At 41.7% G+C, this 22,815-nt stretch overlaps 1 protein-coding gene across 6 annotated transcripts in view; it reads right to left on the bottom strand.

Annotated features, from left to right (window-relative positions):
* The window catches only part of FAT3 (FAT atypical cadherin 3), a 558,201-nt gene that overhangs the window by 33,923 nt on the left and 501,463 nt on the right, over positions 1-22,815 (bottom strand). For all 6 annotated transcript variants that reach the window (XM_074956538.1, XM_074956570.1, XM_074956563.1 and 3 more), the window contains 3 exons: positions 14,059-14,193; positions 12,928-13,085; positions 3,821-4,289 (listed from right to left, as the gene is read on the bottom strand). In XM_074956538.1, the coding sequence (XP_074812639.1) occupies positions 3,821-4,289; positions 12,928-13,085; positions 14,059-14,193 (762 nt within the window). The remainder of the gene's footprint in view (positions 1-3,820; positions 4,290-12,927; positions 13,086-14,058; positions 14,194-22,815) is intronic.

Here is a 22,815-nt window from a genome sequence, read left to right as displayed (position 1 = left end):
TGTCTTAGCAATAAACTTTGATCTGTTGAGACTAGTCTTTTTTCCCTTCAGATATGTCATCTCTCTCTCTCTCGGGGTGCCCAAAGAATGGACTGAGATTCATTGTAGCTAGCCCTAAAATGCCTTGAAAGCTGTAATGGCAAGAGGAAACCAAAGTTGATCAAATGTAGGTTTTATTGCTGATGAACATAAACAACCAGCCATTTCTATTCAGGAAGGAAGGTATCACCTCGGGGATAGCATTATGGATGTCTGCATTCATTTTACATACTTTATGCAAATTATATGTAAATTAGACATGGCCCCCATGCCTCCTGCTACACCGCCAATGACTTTTTGACGTCACAGTGTTTGGTCGTAGATAGAACTCTGAGCTCTCTTTGTTTTCTCTTATTTTCACTGTAAATCATAGTAGGATTATTATAGGAAAAGGGAACTTACAATTGTATGCAGACTACTCTGGAACGTTCAAATTCAAAATTTATCAAACTAAATTCTGCATTTATGCTGAACACTGCTCACTTTGGGACAGATTCTGACACCCTTGTTCATAGTTAGTAGCACCTTGCTCCAGTGACTTCAATGACCCTACATGTAAAGTAAGGTGCTATGTAAAGAACTGGGCTGTAGGTGCTGCTGTGTTATCCCTATAGTCATTGACTTAACTGGACCAGAATCAAGCCCCTTTGGTAGCAAAATATATGTGTGCGCACTTTCCCCCCAATGAAAAGCTGCCATCTCCTTTCCTAAGATAAAAATGAAGCTTTGTATATTTTATTTTAAATCTACTGCGGGTGCTACCATTGGTGCCAGCAAGCACAATGTTCTGCCATCCTTAAAAGCATGCTACAATTTGTGGTTATATAACTAGCATTTGACATGGTGTAGGGTTCTCCTTTCAACCCAATTTCATTATATGCTCTTTTTATATACTGAGAATGGCTCACACTAACAGGATTGTTTTGCCTGGTGGAAAAAAATGGCCATGACTTGTCATAGCGGGCTGGTTTATAGAGCCACTCATGTATAGTTAGGGCCCACTGCTTTGAAATTATGGTACTATAACAATCCTTTATTTACATAAATTGCTGAAACAGTAAAAAGAGCAAACAGATTTCTTAACTAGAGACAGCTGAAATATCCCCTCTGGGCACTTGCCTCCTCATTGAGGCAATAACGTATGCAAGTCTAAATAACTTCAGTGCCTGGATTCCAGAAGTAAATTATCTTGACTTGAACCGTTTATTTTATTCTAATAATAAAATGGACTCAACATTTGGAGCTGCATGCATCCCCTGCACTGCCCTCCTGTAAATTGGCAATACATATGATGTTGGGAAAAAGAATTACCATGAAGTGATTTGTTAGAAAGGTCTCAATATACTCACCATGCAATTGCTAGACAATACAATAAATAGATTCAAGTTAAATTAATAAAAGGCACAGTTCCTACTCTCCCCAGCTTGCTAAGTTGGTGAATACTTGACCTAATTTATTATATATGGAATCTGAGTTAACGTTTCATCTTTACTTCCTGGGATTTCTATAATCTTGTTTAGCAGTTTCTCAAAAGCCACTACCTCTTTTTCACTCAGAAATATTTTCTTTCCCCTTTAATTGCCTGCTGCTTATTGTCTTTCCTTACATTCGCAGGTAAAGACCTTACACATACACATAAGCTGCAACATTTGTCTTCGTGCTGCACATTGAAGTCCCATTGCCATGCTTGGTGTTAATACTGAGATGCTTTGCTAATGTACGTGCTGTGGGTTCATTTCTTTTAACTATCTTTGCACTTTCTTCCATTGACCATACTTCTACAGCTTTCCTGACTCATCCTTGATCTTACCTGTTGTGAACCAAAGCAAAGTAGGAAGCACTGAGGTAAATACTGGGACGGCAACAGGGTGCTGTGGGCCAAATTAAACCTCCCACTAGCGGAGCTGTGAAGAAGGTACCTTGCACGAGCAAGGACAGCTGGAGGCCATTCAGTGAGCCCCTGCCATATGCTCAGGGAACACAGACAGACCAGTTATGACTTCCTTCTGCACAAGAGCACTAGGGAAAGTGCTTATAACTTCCTCCTGGTGAAAGCCAAAATTCAGCTTCTGTGTTTTCTTGCAATACTGCTGAAGAATAAGCTTGCTTTTACAGAGGGAAGGACACCAGAGTGTGCAAGTTTCCTGCAGATTTTCTTCCATTTCCAAAAGTGAATTTCAGTCCAGTTGAACTATTTAATGTCTGTGCAGGGCTGGGACTGAGAAACAATAAACAGATGCTAAGTAACATTATTACTAACAGGTGCTTGGAAAAGGTACCAGACTGTTTAATAACTGGAATCGGAGCCCACAAAGAGAAGGAAAGGCTCCACCCCTTCAGGTGAGGGAGGGGCCACTGAGCCCTGAAATCAATAGATTACAGGGGACAAAAAAATGAAAAAAGCAGGGATAGAAGTGCAGGTCACAGAGTCAAAACCAGGGCTCCGGAAGGTGCCGCCAAGCAGAGAACCCCAGACAACACCCACATTTCCAAGAAGGAGTCCAAGGAATCAGTGGTTGCTGCATTGAGGAACCCTACCTAGACAGGTGAATGTATGAAGGACTGGAAAAGGGGACCACAATCTCAGAGAACCAGGTATGGCTAGTGCCACGAGGTGGCTGATGAGTAGATCCTGGGACTTTGTAGGGCCACAGAAGAGGCATGCATAGTGGTGCCGACCTGACAGATATGGAAAATGAAGCACTGAATTGTGCATGGCAGAAAAAAAGCTTCCTCACTTCTGTGCTGCAAACTAGGACTGGGAGGGCCCAGCCTTAGCATCAAGCAGGTAAATTTGTCTCCACACCCATTCAACACTCTCACTGACAGGACTGTCAATGATACCAGTGTTTTTTGTGATTTGGGCACCTGCTCATTAGGAATTAGTTTGATGCTACGAAACCCACTTCACACAAGCTGTCAAACTGCCACTAGACAGGAACGGTCACCTCTAATACAGGTGTGAGTCAAAAGAATGACCTAATGGCTTTGCCCGTTACCAAGACCCTGAAGCGTTCAGTTCCCCCTGGGACTCCACTGCACATGGGTTTTATCTGCAGTTTTATAACGCTTTAGACTCACAATTTAATATATAGATATGTAAGCAAATTATATACTCAAAAATGGATGATGGTGTTGTGGAAGTCTAAGTAACAATCTGTGCCAGCTTATATAGAGAAGCACAACCGTACTGTTCAAGCTGTGATGGATATTAGGTATCACCAGTTTTGTTTGCAACCTCTGTTGCTGTAAATGGATTTTGAAAGCCTCAGCTGAGCACTTCAGTAATTGTTATGCTATTGGTGTCTATATAAATAGGATTATAGTAACCCTAGTAAAAGACAGTCTCCTCCTTGAATACTAATACAGTGAGAATGGGTGAGTGCCATTTAGTTGTTGTTTATGAAGCTGGCAGCTTTTATAAACTTTGCCAAACCTAAAAAGCTTTTATAGAGTTTATGAGATTTTTCCAACATGTTTCCGCATTGAAAGACTTGTGACAGACTGAATGAGAGACAAGGTGGGTGAGGTAAAATCTTTTATGGGACCTATTTCTGTTGGTGAAAGAGACAAGCTTTCGAGCTCTTCTTCAGCTCTGTGTCGCATGACAGCTTGTCTCTCTCACCAACAGAAGTTGGCCCAATAAAAGATATTACCTCACCCACCTTGTATCTCTAATATCCTGGGAACACCACAGATAGCACTGCAATTGACTGAATGAGACAGACATTGCCTTCTCTCCCCCCCAGCAAAAAAAGAAAATGTAATTAAAGATATTTACCACCAGATGGCAAACTAGTACAGCTCCCTCCGTTCTGGCAAGGATTCCTCTCACATGCATCAGGGTATAGAACGCAGCCAAGCTTTAATTCAGTCAGGCCAACCACTTCTGCAAAGCTGCTGCGCTTGTTTTGGAGCGGCAGTTCATTGTTATTCAGGATAACAGAATCCAGGCAGCCCTGAAAACCACTCAGGACCTGGGTTGTCCTCTTGTCAGTCAGGCTCCGGACATTATCCACTTGCACCTGGGCTCCAAAGTAGACAGAGCTATCTGTACTCAGAGTCTGAAAGTAGAGGGGGGCTTTGCGCCGCTCCACATAACTGTCATCAAGTGACAAGCTTGTGAAATTCCGATTGAGCTCCAGGAAGACCGAGTGCCAGTTCCCATCATTAACAGTCCTGCCAGAAATTCCCAGGATTCCTGGGCCACTTCCACAGTCCAACTGGAACCACAATTTGCCGTCCACGATCTGTGAGGGTAAAAGCAAAAACCAACCCACTTAAAACATTGGTCTTACAACACTTCTTTAATGTGTGCCCTTAAAATTGGTCTGATGCTTTACACGAATACTGTGGTATATTGTAGCAACCATTCACAACAACACACAGACACACGTTACTGTACATTAGCGGTAGAAGTATAAGTAAGTTTCACACTACGGGGGGGGGGGGGCAGAGAGAGAGAGTGATGGTGTAATCCAAGGGATAAGGCACTGGGCTGGGACACCTGGCTTCTATTCCCAACTCTTGTGTGACTTTGGGCAAGTCACTTCATCTCTCTGCACCTGTTTCCTCTCCCATCATGTTCCTCTCTTGTCTATTTAGACTGGAAGCTCTTTGGGGCAAGGACTGTCTTGCACTGTACATTTCCTGTGCTTAGGACAATGGAGCTCCGATCTCAGCAGGGGACTCCAGGTGCTAATAGAAACAAATAGGTTTAATGGAGTTTACATTAGTCGGGCTGCAGGATTCTGCATCCCTATAGCTTTCACAGAGGAGCAATTATTTTTGTTGTTTTTCCTAATGTCACAAGTTCACTCATCTCTATCAACAAACTGAAATCCTGATTAACCAGGGGCCAGTTATGACCTGTGGAGTTTACTTCACTGCACTCCAGCTTCCATTCAGAAAATGCAAGAACTGCCTGAGAGCTTCTACTTTCTCTCCTTCCCTCATATTTGTACTGAGCTCATCACTGTGGTGTCCGTGTCCTTAATTTAAACATCATCACCACAATGTAAAGGTCACACCTGGGTCTAGTTTCCTCCCTCTTCCCCTGGAGGCAGCTGGGGATTTATTGATGGTGGTTGTCATTATTTATTACTGTCCCTCTTGCTCCTTGTCTGGCTGGTGGCAGAGGAATGGAGGTGCTGGTTAATAAAGAGGGTCTAGAGGGGAGAGGAGACTGAACTAGAACGCAAGAGACCTAGGTTTGATTCCTGCCTCAGACTCCTTGTGTGATATTGGGGAAGTCATTTAATCCACCCTGTTCCTCAGTTCTCCATCTGTAAATCAGAGTTAACACTTCCCTACGTCAGAGGAGCTGTGAACATAGCACTGAAGATTGTGAGGGGGCCAGTGCACATACATAAATAGTGACAAGTGGAACCCTGTGCCTGGGTTTCCCTGAACTTGAAGCTTGCCAGCATTGTGGGGAAGGTGAAGTTCTTGGTCCCCCAAATGAAGAGCACAAACACCGGCTTCCCTGATTAGCTGTTTATCCAAAGGTTGCAAGTGTCACCAGAGGACCATGAGGAACTTGAAAATGGCTGACAGAATTGAGAAACATTTTCCTTGACGTGCTGACATTCATTGGACCCACACACTGTTCAAACCTTTGTGATTGTTTTACTTTTATTTCTTACTAAATGTTGTCCTTCAAAGGCACAATCTTTTTGCTGTGAGGACATGCCACCATCTCACCTGGAGCATGGTAATACAAGTGACAACCCAGCCTCTGATTTAACTGCTGCCATTACTACGTCTTCCCTTAAAAGTCATACAAAATGGGCACCTGTAATAGAGATGTCTCAGCTTTCAGCTCTAGTGTAGCACAATGAAAGGAAAACAGCCTTTAGGCCTTGACTGATGTAGCATCAGGGATGAAACAGACAGTTGGCAGAATGAGGCTGGTGCACTTACTCTTTTAACCCTAGAGACCAGTGTTCAGATCTAGATTAGGTTACTGGTAAAAATAAGTTTGGTGGTTTCTGCTGGTCCCTACTGTATGCATTGCCGTTTTATTTTGAATAGCCTCTGCACTGCGACCCAGAATGCTTTATCGCATTCTCTAAGCAGTATTTATCCTCATCAGCCCCATTTTGGGACAGCTCTGTCCCAGTGTTTATCCCCCACACTTGAGTTCTCACAAAAGTCCCATAAAATATTAAAGCTAATACACTCCTTGACGTTTCCCCATTCCTGACATTTTTTTCCCCACTTTGCTGGCTTTGGAAATCAAGGTAAAATATTTGGGACAAGGGCACAGGCTGAATTTTCAGCTACTGCCAACTTCCATATGTCGCACCACTTACAGCTTCTGATCCTGAGATTGGCCAGATTTGGACAGGCTGTAACTTTGAATGGGCCTGCTCCAATTCATGCTAGCAGATAATGGCTCTGAAGAGGCCGTTCCACTGTCCAGCACTCAGAGTGGGGGCACAGAGCTGGCTAAGCCGGCTCTATGCCACATAGGGACTCTCTTCAACTGCTTTACATGCAGGAGTGGTGCCTAGCAGATGAAATGGGGCAGAGGACGAGGGGAAGGATTTGGCCTTATGAGTTTATCATGAACAACCCTTTATTTAAAAGCCCTTGACTAGACAAACCTGTAGGAGTCTGATGGAACTATAGAGAATTGGAAATGTTTCTAACACAACAAATGTAACTGACAGAGTTAGAAATCTAAACTGTTGTCTTCTACTCCCAAAGCTCAATAAAGGAAAAGGCTGAAAGTTTTGTGTAAGAATAAGTCTGGATTCACCTTCCATTTCAAAGTCTTATCTCAGAGGGCTTAAAAATTGGCTGTCAACAATTACTTTAAATTAAAAGCTGGCCTATTAAGCTATCAACTGAAGAGGAATCTTTTGATCATCAAGATGGCCCCTCAAACTACAGTTGTTGTTTTTAAATTAAGAAGCGGCAGTTTATCTTCCCCCATGCAACAACTAAAACACCCCAATTTTGTAGGAGCAGTTTAGACAGGCAGTTTCAAATTTTGGCTTGACATGGTCTAAATACAAAATACAAAGGGGCGGGGGGGAGAAGGACGAGGAGGAGGAGAAGAGGTGCTTTGAAAAGTAGCCATCACAGGAGCAGTAAATACAGTTCTTTCCCTAAAGGCTTTTATTATGCTTACTATGGAGTCTATTCTCCTGCATATTATATACATATAACTCCCATAAGGCTCATTATACCCTGACAGGTCCATTATCGACATGCCTTTTACCGGTATCCACGTACCATGCTTTTCCAGTGATCTATCTAAATACAGCACCGTACACACACTCTTGGGACAAACATGACACAGTTTTTATCTGGGAGACAATGTTTTAAAGGATCTAGAGTTTAAAAATACTTTACATATCTTCTGTTGTAGCTTGATCTTCTCTTTCTTTTCTTTTTTCATCTGTTTTATTCCTTCCCATTCATATGTTTATTAAATATTACAGCTCCTCTGTATGCTCTGAAATTTCATGTCCATTTCATTAAATGAAAAACACACGCAAGGCAAGTCTTGGAGACAGCAAGGATGGTCCAGGGGTTACAGCTCTAACCTAGGACTTGGGAGACCTGCACTCATGTCACCAGTAACAAACTGATAACTTAAACAGTTATAAGTCATCAGGACCAGATGGTATTCACTCAAGAGTTCTGAAGGGACTCAAATATAATATTGCAGAACTGCTAACTGTGGTATGTAACCTGTCACTTATATCAGTCTCTGTACCAGATGACTGGAGAATAGCTAATAGGATGCCAATTTTTAAACAAGACTCCTGGCAATTAGAGGCCAGTAAGCCTAACTTCAGTACCAGGGAAACTGTTTGAAAGGTCAGAATTATCAGCACGCTTTGTTGGGGAAGAATCAATACATCTTTTGTAAAGGGAAATCATGCCTCGTCAATCTATTAGAATCTTTGAGAGGATCAAAAAACTTGTGGACAAGGGGGATCCAGTGGATATAGTTAGTTGGACTTTCACAAAATCTTTGACAAGGTCCCTCACCAAAGTAAGCTGTCCTGGGATAAGAGGGGATTAGGGATAGGGAACAGCTTCTATATGAGGAGAGATTAAAAAGAATGGGACTTTTCAGCTTGGAAAAGAGACAACTAAGGGGCCATATGATAGAGGTCTATAAAATCATGAATGGTGTGAAGAAAGAGTAAGGAAGTACTATTTACCCCTGCACATAACACAAGAACCAGGGGTCACCCAAATGAAAGTAATAGGCAACAGGTTTAAAACAAGCAAAAGAAAGAACTACTTCACACAATGCACAGTCACCAGGAACTCATTGGCAGGGGATGTTGTGAAGGCCAAAAGTTCAATTGAGTTAAAAAAAGAATTAGACAAGTTGATGGAGGACAGGTCCATCAACGGCTATTAGCCTAAATGATCAGGGATGCAACCCCATGCTCTGGGCCTCCTAAGTCTCTAACTGCCAGAAGCTGGGAATGGGTGACAGGGGATGGATCACTTGATGATTAGCTGTTCTGCTCATTCTCTCTGGGGCACCTGGCATTGGCCATTGTCAGAAGACAGGATACTGGGCTAGATGGACCATTGGTCTGACCTAGTATGGTTGCTCTTATGGCCCTGCTCTGCTACAGACTTCCTGTGTGACCGTGGTGCCTCTGTTTGCCATCTGGGAAATGGGGATAATAGCCCTACATTAAATACATTAAAGATTGTGAGTTGCTCAGATACAACAGGGATGGAGGCTATAAAGTACTTTAGGAAGACAAATGCGCAGACAGTTACAGCGCTTAATGTGGCCTGCAAGGGAAGAAGGTGTCCTGCTCAAATTGTGACTTCAGCTGCAGTAGGCAAAGCAGGACCTACGTGCTATAAGTAAGAGGGTTGGGAGGGGCTGAGAGCAGGAGGAGTCCTGGCCCCAGCCACCCCCTACTTGCTGGCTACAGAAGCTGGATAGACACACAGGGAGAAATAAACTGCTTCACAAAAACAGGTGAAGCAAGTTACTCCTTCCTCCAGAGCAGGCATTGAGTAAAGGAGAAATTGTTGCTCACTGAGTCACAATTCACCTCTCATCTCCCCCTGGGGTAGTGCAGCAAGGTGCTGCCCCTTCCTTAGGACAGGCTGTCCAATCTAATTTTTGGTGCTGCATTGAGAGATATGGGGAAACACAGAGCTAAAATTTTGTCTGAAGATGGTAAATGCTAGGAAGCGTTATGCAAATCAAATTAAAAGCTGATGCTCAAGTCCAGGGTCTGCAGATTCCCATGCAAATAGCTTTTACGCCTTTGGATCTAAATGGGATGACTAACAGTTTGCTGGTCCAGACCAGACTTCCACTCAGAACTGAGCCTCTGGTGTTATTTTTGCACATACAGCGAGGTGCAAGTTGCCCCATCCTGTGGTAGTACAGTCCGCAGGACCCCAGTGGAGACCCACTCTGATCAAATAAAAGAATGATGCTATAGCTTCACTGCAGGGCAGCCAGTGTTTCTTTAAAGTGGTAATTCCTGAACAGCTGAGTGCTTCCTACCTCAGAACACAACTTACCTTAAAGTCTCTCTCCTTACAGCTGCATGGCTGTAATGTCAATATATATTTGGATACACGTACGTGCTCTAGCATACAAATATATAAAACTCATGAAATATGTGAAATAGGCAGAGATGTGCAGAGGTGCTTCGTAAGGGTGATGCAATTTGGTACATTTTGATTGTTTCATTCAATAAGCAAAATGAATATTGTAAATTACATTAAAATATTAGCCTGGCAGAGGGGCTTGGATCTGTACATCAACACAGGTAATAAAATGATCAAATGGTTCTTCTCAAATCACCTTAGGCTTGCATAGTCCATCTGCAATTACATACCATGAATACAACATGATGCCTATTGATCTATCTAGGGAAATGTTTTGTTACATTTCAGGTTTATGTGTGTAAAATGGTATATTTAATATTGAAATATTACTTGCTTCAACTCTAGCAACACCTGGGATCACACCCAAGCTTCAATCTTATCCTGCATAAGGTGATGTTGTAATAATACGTTACAATGTATAAAATTCACTTAACTAAGCTGTGCAAAGTTTCACACTGACTGCCTGGACTAAAAAACATATGATCACCTTATACTACTCAACAGTTACATTTATTGCATGACAGGAAAGTCAGTCTTTATTTTTTTAATCTCTGATTTTATAAACCAAGCGGGACTTAAATGAGGATTCTCATCCAAAATGGCCTAATCTTGGTTAACCTTATTACTTTTTACTGATAGAATTACACGAGAGAAAGGAACGCGTGATGCAATTCTCTGCATGTGTAATCATTCCTAAGGAAAATGCAACTGAATGACATCTCATTTTGCTCCAACAGCTTAAAATCAGGAGGCATACATCTGAAAGAATTTACTTTTAGAATGGCTGACCTCTCTAAATCAATGGATAAATTGCTTCATCTGAAACAACAAAATAAATGACACCCTTATTATATCAACATACTATAACTAGTAAGCTTTGAACAAGATGGTAGACAAGCAGTTTGTTCAATTAAATTGATTATTCAGTGAAGAAGGACCCTGTGTTATGATTATGAAGCATTTCCATCCCTTGAGTTATCATAAACATATGAGCTTCCAAAATTAAGCTGGTCACTTAAACATTAAAGACCTTATTGTGCTATCAATTTTTAAGTAGATATCTGTGGTGGTGGTGGTGAAGGCCTATTTCAAAATCAATGGTACAATATGCCTTAAATATCTCTTTTGGCCTCAAGAGAGTTTCACACAAAGCCCTAAAATTGGTAGCATCAATATTGTTCCATTTTCTACCCTCATTTAGGGCTTGATTCTGTGAAGTGCTGAGCCATCCAGCTCTGATCCAGCAAAGCATCTAAGCATGTGCTTAAAACTTAGTATGTGTATAGTCTCAATGACTTCATGTGTATGAAAATAAACAAATGTTTCAGTGCTTTGTTGGATTGGGTCAGAGTGCTCTGCACACTGCGGGATCAATCCATTATCCCCTTTTTTGGAATAGCTCAGCAGATTTAACTTAATTGAAAGCAATACTCAAATCTTCTGAATAACAGTCTCACATTTAGAGACCTCTGTCTAGTCTATCAATCTTAGATACGCATATGACCGGCATTACCAGAGTATTTGAGTGGCTCACAATCTTTAATACTCACAACACCCATTTTACAGATAGCATCAATTTTTCAAAGGTGCCTAAGAGATTTAGGAGCCAAATCCCATTTTCACAATTGGCTTAGGAGTCTAATTCTCAAATGGGCTAAAGATGCTTTGAAAAATTTGGCCTAAGTGAATTGCCCAAGATGGCACAAAGTCCATGACAGAACAGCGAAAGGAATCCAAATCTGCATATCATACCCTAACCACTGGAGTATGCTTTCTCTCTATTTTAGGTTTTCTTAAGTGTCTGTCACCATAGTATCCAAGCCCCTGTTGGTAATGTTAACTAAATGTGTGATCCATTGAAATGATAGGCACCATACGAATGTGGGATTATCATTTGAGTATTGCATATGCATTACAGACAGGGCTAATTGAGCCATCTATTGTCAACATTGCCTGACACTTCTCATCATAAGATCCTATTTTCAGTTTCTTACAACTTTACCAAACTTTAATTATTCAGGATGAAGTTCTATTTATGAGTGTCTGCTTCAAGTTGAATTTTTTGGGGAAACTTCATCCAAAATAGTTCAGCCATTTCCAAGAACGAGATTAGGAAAAAGACAGAATTTTTGTCCATGTTAAACTCTTATTTGGAAACCACTAGCACCCTCATATTTGAAAGTTCAAGCAATGGCCTTTTTTACATCTCCAAACAATTAGGTCTCATACAAGCCTGAGCTGTGCTGATTTCCCTGCTCTCCTTGCCCCAGGTGAAAGGCACAATACTTGTACTCATGAAACATTTTTTGTATTTAAGCACAACAGCTAAAGAGATATTTGCTGTACACTAAAAATTGCTGTCACTGTTTTAAATTTACCTGAACATTCAAACAAAAAAAAATAATCCAAAAATTGCAAACACAAATACAAAATGCTTTGTACCATTTCTTCCACTGCTGATTTACAGTACATGGAAAAGATACAATCAGTCACATTGTCTTCATTCAGTGCCTTCGGGATTCCAGCAGAAGTATTATACATGGAGGCTGTTGGAACTGTTTATCCTTCTCTTTTAACCTGCTCAACAGAAATTTGGCCTTCCACAGAACCACATTTTAGGCAGTTCAGCAAAGAGTCAAAGTCATAGAGACTTCATTCAATACAGTAGGTATCTTCACCTACCCCCAGCCTTCTGGAAGAACAATCATAACTCTCTGATTCGATAAGCCACCTCATTCAAGCAGAGAAGCTTTTCTTAAAAAATAAAAAAAAAATTGTTTTTGAAATTAACTGTGATTCAGCGGTATGAAGGCTCATTTTCCAACCACACAGATGCAGAGGAAAAACAGCCTTTTCAACAAGTGTGGCTTAGAATACACAATCATCTGAATGGCCAGGTCTTACATCTCAAGTAGATCGGCTCTTGCGCCTAGTCACATAGAATCATAGAATATCAGGGTTGGAAGGGACCTCAGGAGGTCGTCTAGTCCAACCCCCTGCTCAAAGCAGAACCAATCCATACAATGGTCATATAAGATAAAGCACCCAATGGTCCATATTCAAAGAATACTACTACTGCAGTGCATATCAAGCTGCTTTTTTGTTTCTTGTTTTTGTTGAAATTGCTGCTTTTCCCTGTTACCATGAAACAGATCAATCTTCATCTTCTCAATCCACAGGTGAAATGAGAACAACATTCCCCAAAGCAAGAACCAATGAGAAAACACATAATCAAGAAAATAAGTGCAGGAAAGATAACATTTTAATTACCTTCAGAATTATACAGGGATTTGCTCTGGTGTACATTATAATCCCATTGCTTTGCAAGGTTCGCAGACGCAGAGCCAGCTTGAATTCTTCTTTCTTGCTATTTTCAGAAACCCGGTATTTGATGTAACTATTCCCAGCAAAACTAAGGGAAGTGTGCCCTGAAACAACCATTTTGAGAAGATACATATTCTTTTAATGTTCAGAAATGAGCAGAGACACATGAAATTATCCTACAATTGCAAATGAAGTTAGTTACAGAACACAGCTGGCTAACAAAGAAGAAACTTTTAAATAAAACCCACCTTTGACTGATTAAAAACTTGTCTCCATTGCAAACCACACACCACAGATTTGGGGAGAAATCTAATAATTTATAATTATAATTTCCTAATAAGGGGGAAAATCCAGCTCACCATTCTCAGACAAGAAGCCTTATTGACTTCATTGGAACTATTGGCAGGTGTAAGGTGAGAAGGATTTAGCTCTAGCAGAGCACCAGAAATCAGAATTTGCTGGGGAATCTGCACCCTCTGTTAGCATCAGGATATTTCTGACCCCGAGTCCTACTCAAAGCCCACTGAAGTCAATGGAAATGGTCTGCTTGACTTTGCATCAGGACCCTGGTGCCTTGGTGGTTAACATAAACTGAACAAAATGTACAAAGTTCCTGAAATGTTTTTTTCAAGATACCATGGTATTTTTATCACAAAAATTACAAACTTTATGAATGTTAATAACAAGTAAAACCTTGAATTAATATCTCCTAAAGGATCCCAAAGTGCTTTGCCGCTAGCAGGGCAGTATTCAATGACAGCAGTTCTCTAGAAAGAACTGTCTTCTCAAAAGTCCCATGTTTTACTGATTTGGGGCACCGTCCTGATCAGATTCAGTCAATGGGAGTTTTGTTTGTAGAAGCAGAATCAGGTATATATGCAGCACCAGGTTTGCACAACCAGTTTCTTTTACAACACTCATAAGTAAATGAGTGAGACCAGATCCTGAGAGGTGTGCATACACAACTCCCATTGACTTCAATAGCAACTCTCCCTATTATGATACAACGGCCGCACTTCTTATATAAAAATCACACTTTTAAGTATTTCCTGGTTACTCTTTTGGGGGAATCTGCACCTGAACATTCTCCGAGCTTCCCTGGTGGGCACTGGCAGATGAATGGCCTTCGACTAGCTTCGTACCCCACACACTGCATGTCCCCTGGACATGGCTTCTCCATACAGGGATCGCTGGACCCAGGACACAGCCCTCCTGTGACCAATTGAAACATGCTGTTAAGAATACAATGTCAAACATGCACCTTGGCAACAGGAAGCAGAAAGAGACTTAAAAATTGTAACAGAATTTAAATCTAGATTGTAAACTCTTTGGATCAGGGATGTCTTTTAAATAAGTGTGCGTACTGTGCCTAGCATAATGGAGTGCTGGTCCTTGAGTGGGTGCTTAGGTGCTGCTATAAGACAAATCAATAAATAATAATAATAAACAATTATGACCAATTCACTGTTGTCATGATGGCTTTGTCAGTGTTTTCGTTCCAAACCCCCTCTCTGAAGGGGATCTAGAGCTGACCCATGAAACACATTACTAGGGGCTACAACCTTCTTTTGCCTTGCCTTAAGTCGGGAGAATTCTGTGCAGGCAGGAAGGATAGCCACGCCCAGGCTGCACAGTGTAAGGAGCGCTCCTTGTGCAGGTGGTACTGCAGTATCCTCATGCTCCACAATGGCATGCTGATCCTTCCAGAAGGGGAAAGCAATCCCATAAAGCTGGACACCGGATACACTGCTAGGCACCACGAATCCTGCTCCCTCCCTCCCAAATCGGGCTGCATAAACTACACTGCATCTGGGATCCTGGACAAAAAAGGAGGAATGGACAGGATTTTTCTGTCTTTGAAGCTACATATTATCCTACAGAGGATTTAGGGTGGAGATTTTTTTTTTTAATTTAAAAAATAATCGGATGGGTTATTTTAAATGATATATTTTTAAGACAGGAGAAGTTTAACACTCTAAATAGCTAGCTTCAATTTACAGACTTAAATTGGGCAAAATAATCCTTAAAATACTCAAACTGTATTTAGTGGCATATGTAAATGGGTTAAAATTACTTAAACTTTGAAAAGCCCTGACAGCTGATGCACTGTCAGTACTTTCATAAGGATTTTGACTAGGTTTGCCAACCCGGGACACAATTTTGGTCTGACCTATATCATGAAGATCTCCCGCTGACTTCAAAGGGTAGTCTGGAGGAAGAATTGAGTCCCCGAGGTGTAAACCTTCATTAAAATCTTTCCTTACAACACAGGCACTGCAAGCACTTCAAAAAATCCCTAAATATGTTAACACCCAACAAATTCAGATGGCTGCTAAGGGCTTGATTTAAAGCTAATGGAAGTCAATGGAAAGTTCGCATTTAATTTAATGGATTCTGGATCAGGACCTTATTTTGTCTTTTTAAAAGCCCTTAAAATACATATATATTTAAATTACCTCAGTCTGGAAAGGCATGTAAACACTGTAAACCACAATACAAATGACCACACAGCCTCTGAGGGAGTCACTGAAGCTCAACATATCAATCCTCAAATGCTTCTAGAAAGAGAGACTTTCTTTTTAGACACCACAAAGAAATGTAAAGGAAATTAACATGCACTGGGCCAAGTTCTGCCCTTGGATGAGTTTGTGGGACTTCTAGTGAAATACATGTGGTTGTGCACAGACTTGGAAAATGGCACGCCTGCCTATGCTTGGGATTTATTTGCTTCTGTTGATTTGTATTTAGGGCTTGAACAGAGAGAGGGCCAGTGGTGGGGGATGGATAGGGTTAGCACTTCCTCATCTGTCAAACTTAAATTAATACATCTTAGAGCAGATTTAAGGACAGGAGAGTCCCCCCCTATTGAATATTTGCTGTTCCTGCTTTGTGTCACAACCTTAATGTAATTTGAATGTGGGGGTTTTTTTTTAGTACATGTATTTTATTTACAGTGTATAAAGAAAGTAATGAACTTGTAATAGAGCAATCCCCTCCGACCCCTTGCAGTTATGAAAGAGACAACGTTACTAACACACTTTTGTACAAGCCAAGCAGGGCTCAGACTAAGCATAGCTCAAGTTACCTGTCACTGTAGGTATTTTCTGGAAACAGGCAACTTATTACTGTAGGTTTCAAAGTGGAGATGGTCTGCCTATAAATATGGCAGAGACTATAAATGTCTATGCTTGGTGAGCAACACAGTCAGTTTAATCTTTTTACACCTCCCCTCCTTTGTCAAACATTTGTTTGAGATGTCTGTGCAGGAAATGAGCACTGATGTAAAATGATACATGGCAATCATTATTAATCAGTGTAATAGGGTATATTAACACGCATAATAATGAAGCAGAGCTCTGTGTAAGCACAAAAGCATGCCTCTTTCACCGTCAGAAATTGGTCCAATAAAAGATCTTATTTCGCCCACTTTGCCTCTCATGCATAATACTAGTAATATACTATCACATTTCAACTCCTATCGATACTAATAGGGATGAAATCAACAGGCTTCTATGGAAATTTAATTTAATAGGGTTCTATAGAACATATTATAAAACGACAGAATTTAACTGAGAATGAGATATTTTCCATAGGTGTTTTTGGGTGTCTGTTTTCTTTTTAAGTAACAACAATCCTATAGAATTCTATAGCAGGGACATAATTCTCTAGAGAATGGCAAAAATGTTCCATAGAAAGGTTATAAATTACTGTTTAATTCTATCAGCTATATCAATACATTCTTATTAGGTGTGTGCTCTATCTGCACAGTACATCTGTTCTTTCAACACACTTAAACCTTTTGTAAGGTAGTAATTTAAGTGAGCCTCTCTGTAGCTGACAAATGGACAAGTCACTTGGGCAAAAACCCCAGAGCTTGTGAATATGCTGAACTGCTGAGATTTCAGAATGTGGCATTGCACATTTTCACAACCCTTTAACCTTTGATTAAAATCTCTGACATTAAGCAATAAATCAATACTTGGCTTCTCTATTACTCTCTGCCACTTTTTAGCTGATTCTAACTCTTGATTTGTGGTTCAGATTCATCATTCCATGGTCCAAAAGTATATGGAAAGAATCTAGTATATTTATTATCACTCTGAAGATGTAAGCTTACCCTGGCAGACCACGAATGGTTTTTTTAGATAAACTACAAGAAAATCAACTTTGTATTCATCCTGTGGATTTCACAGCTGTGACAGAAGCTTTAAAATATTCAAACCTGGGAGAAGAAATGTTTTATGCCTATCTGTAAGATTACAAGTGCATAAGCTACAAATCATGCACTACTGTATTGCATTGTTTTGGCTAATGGGCATGTTCAGGCTGATTTCATAACTGCACTGAGTAAAATTGTAAAATAATTCACGGATATGTTATCCATTGTCAAAGATTTACAGCCAGAGTTGAAATACAATAATTTAGTTGTCACATTTCCACTCTGAAGTCCAGCATTTTTACCATTCTTTGTTCTTTCCAAAAGAGATTCAATGATATGGATTAGGATTGATTTTCTTTCCCCTAGGCAAGTCCTGAAAATCCATGGCATTCCCATATAACTCACATTACTATTAATAAATTTGTTTCCAAGAAGGTATTGCATAGAAACATGGGGTTAGGGTCAACCAGTAATGGACAGGAAATTTTGGGAGGGGTCTGCCTGATTTTGATAGATGATCTCTGTTTATTGCTCTAGAAAGAGGTGGAACTACTCCAAGGTCCCTGCCAGTATGATGAAGAGGAAAATACTTTCTCATTTCTAAATGTGGCAATTACTTCATCCCTGTACATATAAGCAGGAATCACCCAGAACCACGTAATCCCATTTGCAGTGTTGCCAAGTCTTGGTGATTTGTGTTTTTCTGAAAGCCCCAGCTCCTGGATACATGTGATTATCTAAAAAAATCTCAGATTTCATTTTAAAAAGTAAACGTTTAACTTTCTTGGTTGCAGAGAAAAAATTGAAAGTGACTCCTAAAGGCTAACAATACCAAGGCAAATAAAAAGAACCCCAAACTTATTATTGTAAAAAAAAAAAACAACTTAAAATTTTTAAGACAATCTTATGATTTTTTTGGGTGGGGGGGTCTGACTCATAATTTTTGAATGCTTGGGTTGGCAATACTGCAATTGTACTCTTGGACTAGGGTGACCAGGCATCTTAGTCTGTTCTAATGTAACTGGGAATTTGTCCCGGTGTTAGTGGAACTGGCTGGGATATCTGACCACCTCTGCTGGCTCCAAATTCTCCCCAGCTCCTTCCAGTCTGTAGCAATTCCCACTCTGCCTGTCTCTACTTGCCTCACACTCCTCTGGGCCTCATTCCTCATATTTTATACCAGCTCTCTGCAACATCCCCTACCTCAATGCTCTATCAACAGCAGCTTCTCCTCATTGATTGCATTATGTGGTACCATAAGGGAATCCCATCTCCTATACAACCCAGTGACAATTCTTTTCTTCCTCTTAAAAATCACACCCCTTTCACTCCAGGGCCAAGTCTCTCTCAAACCATAGCTCTTCTAAAATCTGAGCAACATGGATTCTGCTGATACCTTGTGGGGCACAGAATTCCAAAGGTTGATTACCCTGAAAAAAGTCTGACCTTGCAAGTAATCTATACTTCAGTGGCTCAAAAGCACTGTGGTTCAAAGATCAATGGACTACAGTCAACTTTACAGTCAACTTGGGTGATGCACTGGCTTCAACGGCAGCGTACATGTTTTAGGGGAGAGACCTCAGTATTAATGCAAAAATGATATTACTTATCTCATAACAACTTATTTTTTATTAGGTCATTACAAACGTTCATGGAGGATAAGTCCATCAATGGCTATTAGCCAGGGGTGAAAGCAACTTAAAGGACTTACCGGTACTCCGGAATCCTGATGAGGGGGCGGGGCCTCAACCAGAAGAGGCGGGGCCTTTAAATCCCCAGGCTCTTTAAATCAGGATTTAAAGGGCCTGGGGCTAGGGCTGTGGGAGCAGCAGCTGGGAGCCCCGGGCCCTTTAAATCACCCCCTGAGCTCCCAGCTGCAGAGGCAACTGAGAGCCCTAGGGTTCGGGGGTGATTTAAAGGGGGCTATTTAAAGGGCCTGGGGCCACCGCTACCGCCCCAGCCCTTTAACTTGCCACTGGAGCCCCGCTGCTGCTACCCCAGGGCTCTGGCAACAAGGCTCCAGGGACAATTTAAAGGGCCTGGGCCGGATTAACTTTTTGGGGGCCTGGCGCCAAACATATCTGAGGGCCCCCCTGGGGAAAGAAGAGAACAGGGGCAAGAACCACCTGGGCATGGTGGTGGTTTGGTGGGAAGGATTGGTCCCCAGCTGGAGCGAGGCAGGGACCGGGGCAAGATGAGCACAGTGAGGCATGGGGGAGAATTAGTCCCTGCTGACTGGAGCAAGGCAGGGGCTGGGGGCAAAAACACAGTGGGGCGGGAGCTAGGGTTGGTCCTTGGAGCAAGGGAGGGGCTGGGGGTAAACTGCAAGGGCAGCAGGGCTGGGGAGGGGGTAAATAGGATCCCCCACACATACCCCTGCCCACATAGAGTGGGTACCTAACTTCTCCCTGGTTCTAGCCCATTCTCTTTGTCTCTCTCTGCACCAAGCTGAGGGTGGGGGTGCACTGAGAACAGGGCTGGGGATGCAGGGTCTGGGAGGGAGTTAGGGTGCAGGAGCAGGCTGGGGGTTGCAGGGTCTGTCCTAGAATGAGGAAGGGGACTCAGGGTTGGGGCAGGAGGTTGGGGTGTGGCGCGCTTACCTGGGGCAGCTCCCATTCGGTGCGAGGGGTGCAGGTGGGTATGTGGGGTGGGGGAGGGTGCTGGAGCTCCCGTTTGGTGCTCAGGGTAGGGGTGGAGATGTGGAAGGGTGCAGGAGTCAGGGCATGGGGTGTGGGAGGGTGCAGAAGTCAGGGCAGAGGGCTGGGGGTGTGGGCTGGGGTCGTGAGGGGTGTGAGGGGGGTGCAGGAGTCAGGGCAGAGGGCTGGGGGTGTGGGCTGGGGTCGCTCGCAGCTCCCTGATTCCACCCCCATCCCCAAGGCCCTGCCCCCGCCTCTTCTCTGCTTCCTCATGCCAGCAAACAGCTGATCGGCAGCAGGGAGAGAGAGTGAGAGGGGGAGGGGGAATGCAGCACACTGGGGGAAGAGGGAGCTGGGCTGCCAGCGGAACCTGCCCTGCAGCAGCAGGACAGAGCCCCGGGAGAAGGCAGCACCAAGCTTCTGCCCCCATAGGAGAGAACAGGGGGCGGAGAAGAGCAGCCAGGGCCCCTTCCGAGCGTGGGCCCTTTAAATAGCTGCTGGAGCCCCACTGCCGCTACCCCAGGGCTCCGGCAGCGGGGCTCTGGTGGAAATTTAAAGGGCCCGGGGCTCCAGCCGCTGCTGGGAGCCCCAGGCCCTTTAAATTGTTGCCTGGGGAAGCCGGTCCGCCCCGGTACGGCACACCGACTCTTGCCGGTACGCCGTACCGGGGCGTACCGGCTTACTTGCACCTCTGCTATTAGCCAGGATGGACAGGGATGGTGTCCCTAACCTCTGCTTGCCAGAGGCTGGGAATGGGCGACGGGGTGGATCACTTGATGATCACCTGTTCCGTTCATTCCCTCTGGGGCACCTGGCATTGGTCATTGTTGGAAGACAGGATACTAGGCTAGACGGACCTTTGGTCTGACCCAGTGTGGCCGTTCTTATGTTCTTAAACTTGTTTACATGTTTACTGAATATTAAGATATAACTACAAATATGTTATAGCCAGGATGCTTGGAAATATAACAATACACATGTTTACCTAGTTATGTTACAAAATGTTAAAGCTAATCAAAGAAATTCAGGAAGATTTCTACTCCTATTTCCCAAGGACAAGCAAACATCAAGATGACAAACCATGTAAAACATTCATGTTTTAGGAAGAAACCTGAATATGACTGGAATGTAGGGTGTGTTACCAGAGTGATACATCTAGGTACCGTGGGTTCTACCAACCTCCACCCTCTTGCAAGAAAACTTATTTGTGTTCTTAAAACCTTCAGAGAAAAACATGTTGTTGGAGATGTTTTAAATTTTTGTTTATTTCTTAAATGTTGAAATGGCAAACACCTTTGGAGATGTATGTTTGCAAAGATATCTAAATGTAGGAATAGTAAGATGTTTAATATACAAATATAGCAAGGTCATTTGATGCTATAACTGTGTACTAATATAAGAAGCCATTTAAGTATAGAATATTCATATTAATAGGATGCTAATTAATTACTGGCAGTGTGCAAGCAAACCCTCATCCAACTCCAGAAGACAAGAATCATCTCTTCTAAAACTATGACAAGAATCAACACATTTTTATATTATTTAAGTTGTAAAAAAAAACTTTCTAAAGGTTATTTAATTTTAAAAGACTGTTTGGAGCACTGAAATCTTTTATATAAAGAACACGAGTGTTTGGACTGTTTCAAAACAGAATTTCATTTTCTAGTAAAGTTGAAAGAATATCTCAGAAGATGGATCAAATAAAAAGAAACAGTTAAAACTAGCTTTGACAGTTATCTGATGCTTTCGTCCACAAGAAGAACAAAGGCGATGAAAGAAACGTTGCATATTTATTAAACAGATTGTATATTCAGGAGCTGAAGGTGTCACCTAAGCCAAACCTGAAGGCATCAAGCCAATGAAAAGGTGACAGCAACCAACTTTGAATCTTCAACAAGCCTGTGTCTTTTCCTGTAAATTTCCTAAAAATCGGAAGGCGATGCATATAAAAGAGTCAAAGTGAGCACCTCTCATACACACACTCCCAGCTATTCTGCTTAGACAGCAAACACTCCACAACTTATGTTGTGTATCTCTACAAGCTAGCTGCCACAGACAATTGAGAAAAACAGAAAAGACTCAAGAAGAAACCAACCCAAGGAAGACCTCCCCAAACTTCAACATGCACAGGTGAGAGAAGTTAACTAAAACACTGACAATGGATTAGATTTCAATTCATATAATGATTTTATTGGGATACTGAAATGCTATTGTAACATAAAATATTAACAGTTTCTCCTGATAATCACCAGCTGGTTAGGCCATGTATTGCTGGAGAGGAGACGGGATAAACATTGGTAATCAGAGAAATAGTGGGATTTAATTACACTTAGGATTCTTAATATTTGTAATTGCCCTGTTTTAAGATAGCTTCTTTTAATTAACTAATTTAAATATTTCCTTTGATTTCAGAGGATTTAGTTAAGATTGCTTACTTTGCCCAACTACAAACTGCTTAGTTATTAACAACAACCAGACATGCTTCACTTGCCCTTAAACACATTATTTTGCCTGTTTATCCACAGTTTTAAGTATCTAATAAGATACTAAAACTGAATTTACAAGAATTTGGGATAATAGTATACTTTGTCTTAACTTACCAAAAAACAAAAAGCACCCCACCATCGCCCAGGGAATCCATTCTCAAAGGTGAAATCTCTGCTACAAGACCTCCATAGAACAATATAATATAGGAGAGATTGTAATGGAAGTATCAGTATTATTATATCTGTTCTCTCATTTGTGTTATTTAATTTAATACTTTCTCTTTCTTTTTTCACTAGTAAAATGACCACAATTAATAACTGTGATTATTTTGCTTGGTCTTAATCATGGTATCTCCTAAGATACATAAAAGAACCTCTGTGACTAAGTAGGGGGAGTCACACCCATAATATGGCAATAAAAGAAACAATTAGTAAGAGATGGCCTACCCTTTCTCTAAACTAAGTATTTTTAGTAACATTTAAAATAAAATTACATGGCGCCCAACAATTAAAATGACCCCCCTATACCACACAATGTGTTTGGCACCTTGGA

Source organism: Natator depressus, chromosome 1 (genome assembly GCF_965152275.1).
Source record: "Natator depressus isolate rNatDep1 chromosome 1, rNatDep2.hap1, whole genome shotgun sequence".
Taxonomy (NCBI): domain Eukaryota; kingdom Metazoa; phylum Chordata; order Testudines; family Cheloniidae; genus Natator; species Natator depressus.
The sequence above is the reverse complement of the archived record's forward strand: the minus strand, read 5'-3'. Positions and strand labels throughout refer to the sequence as shown.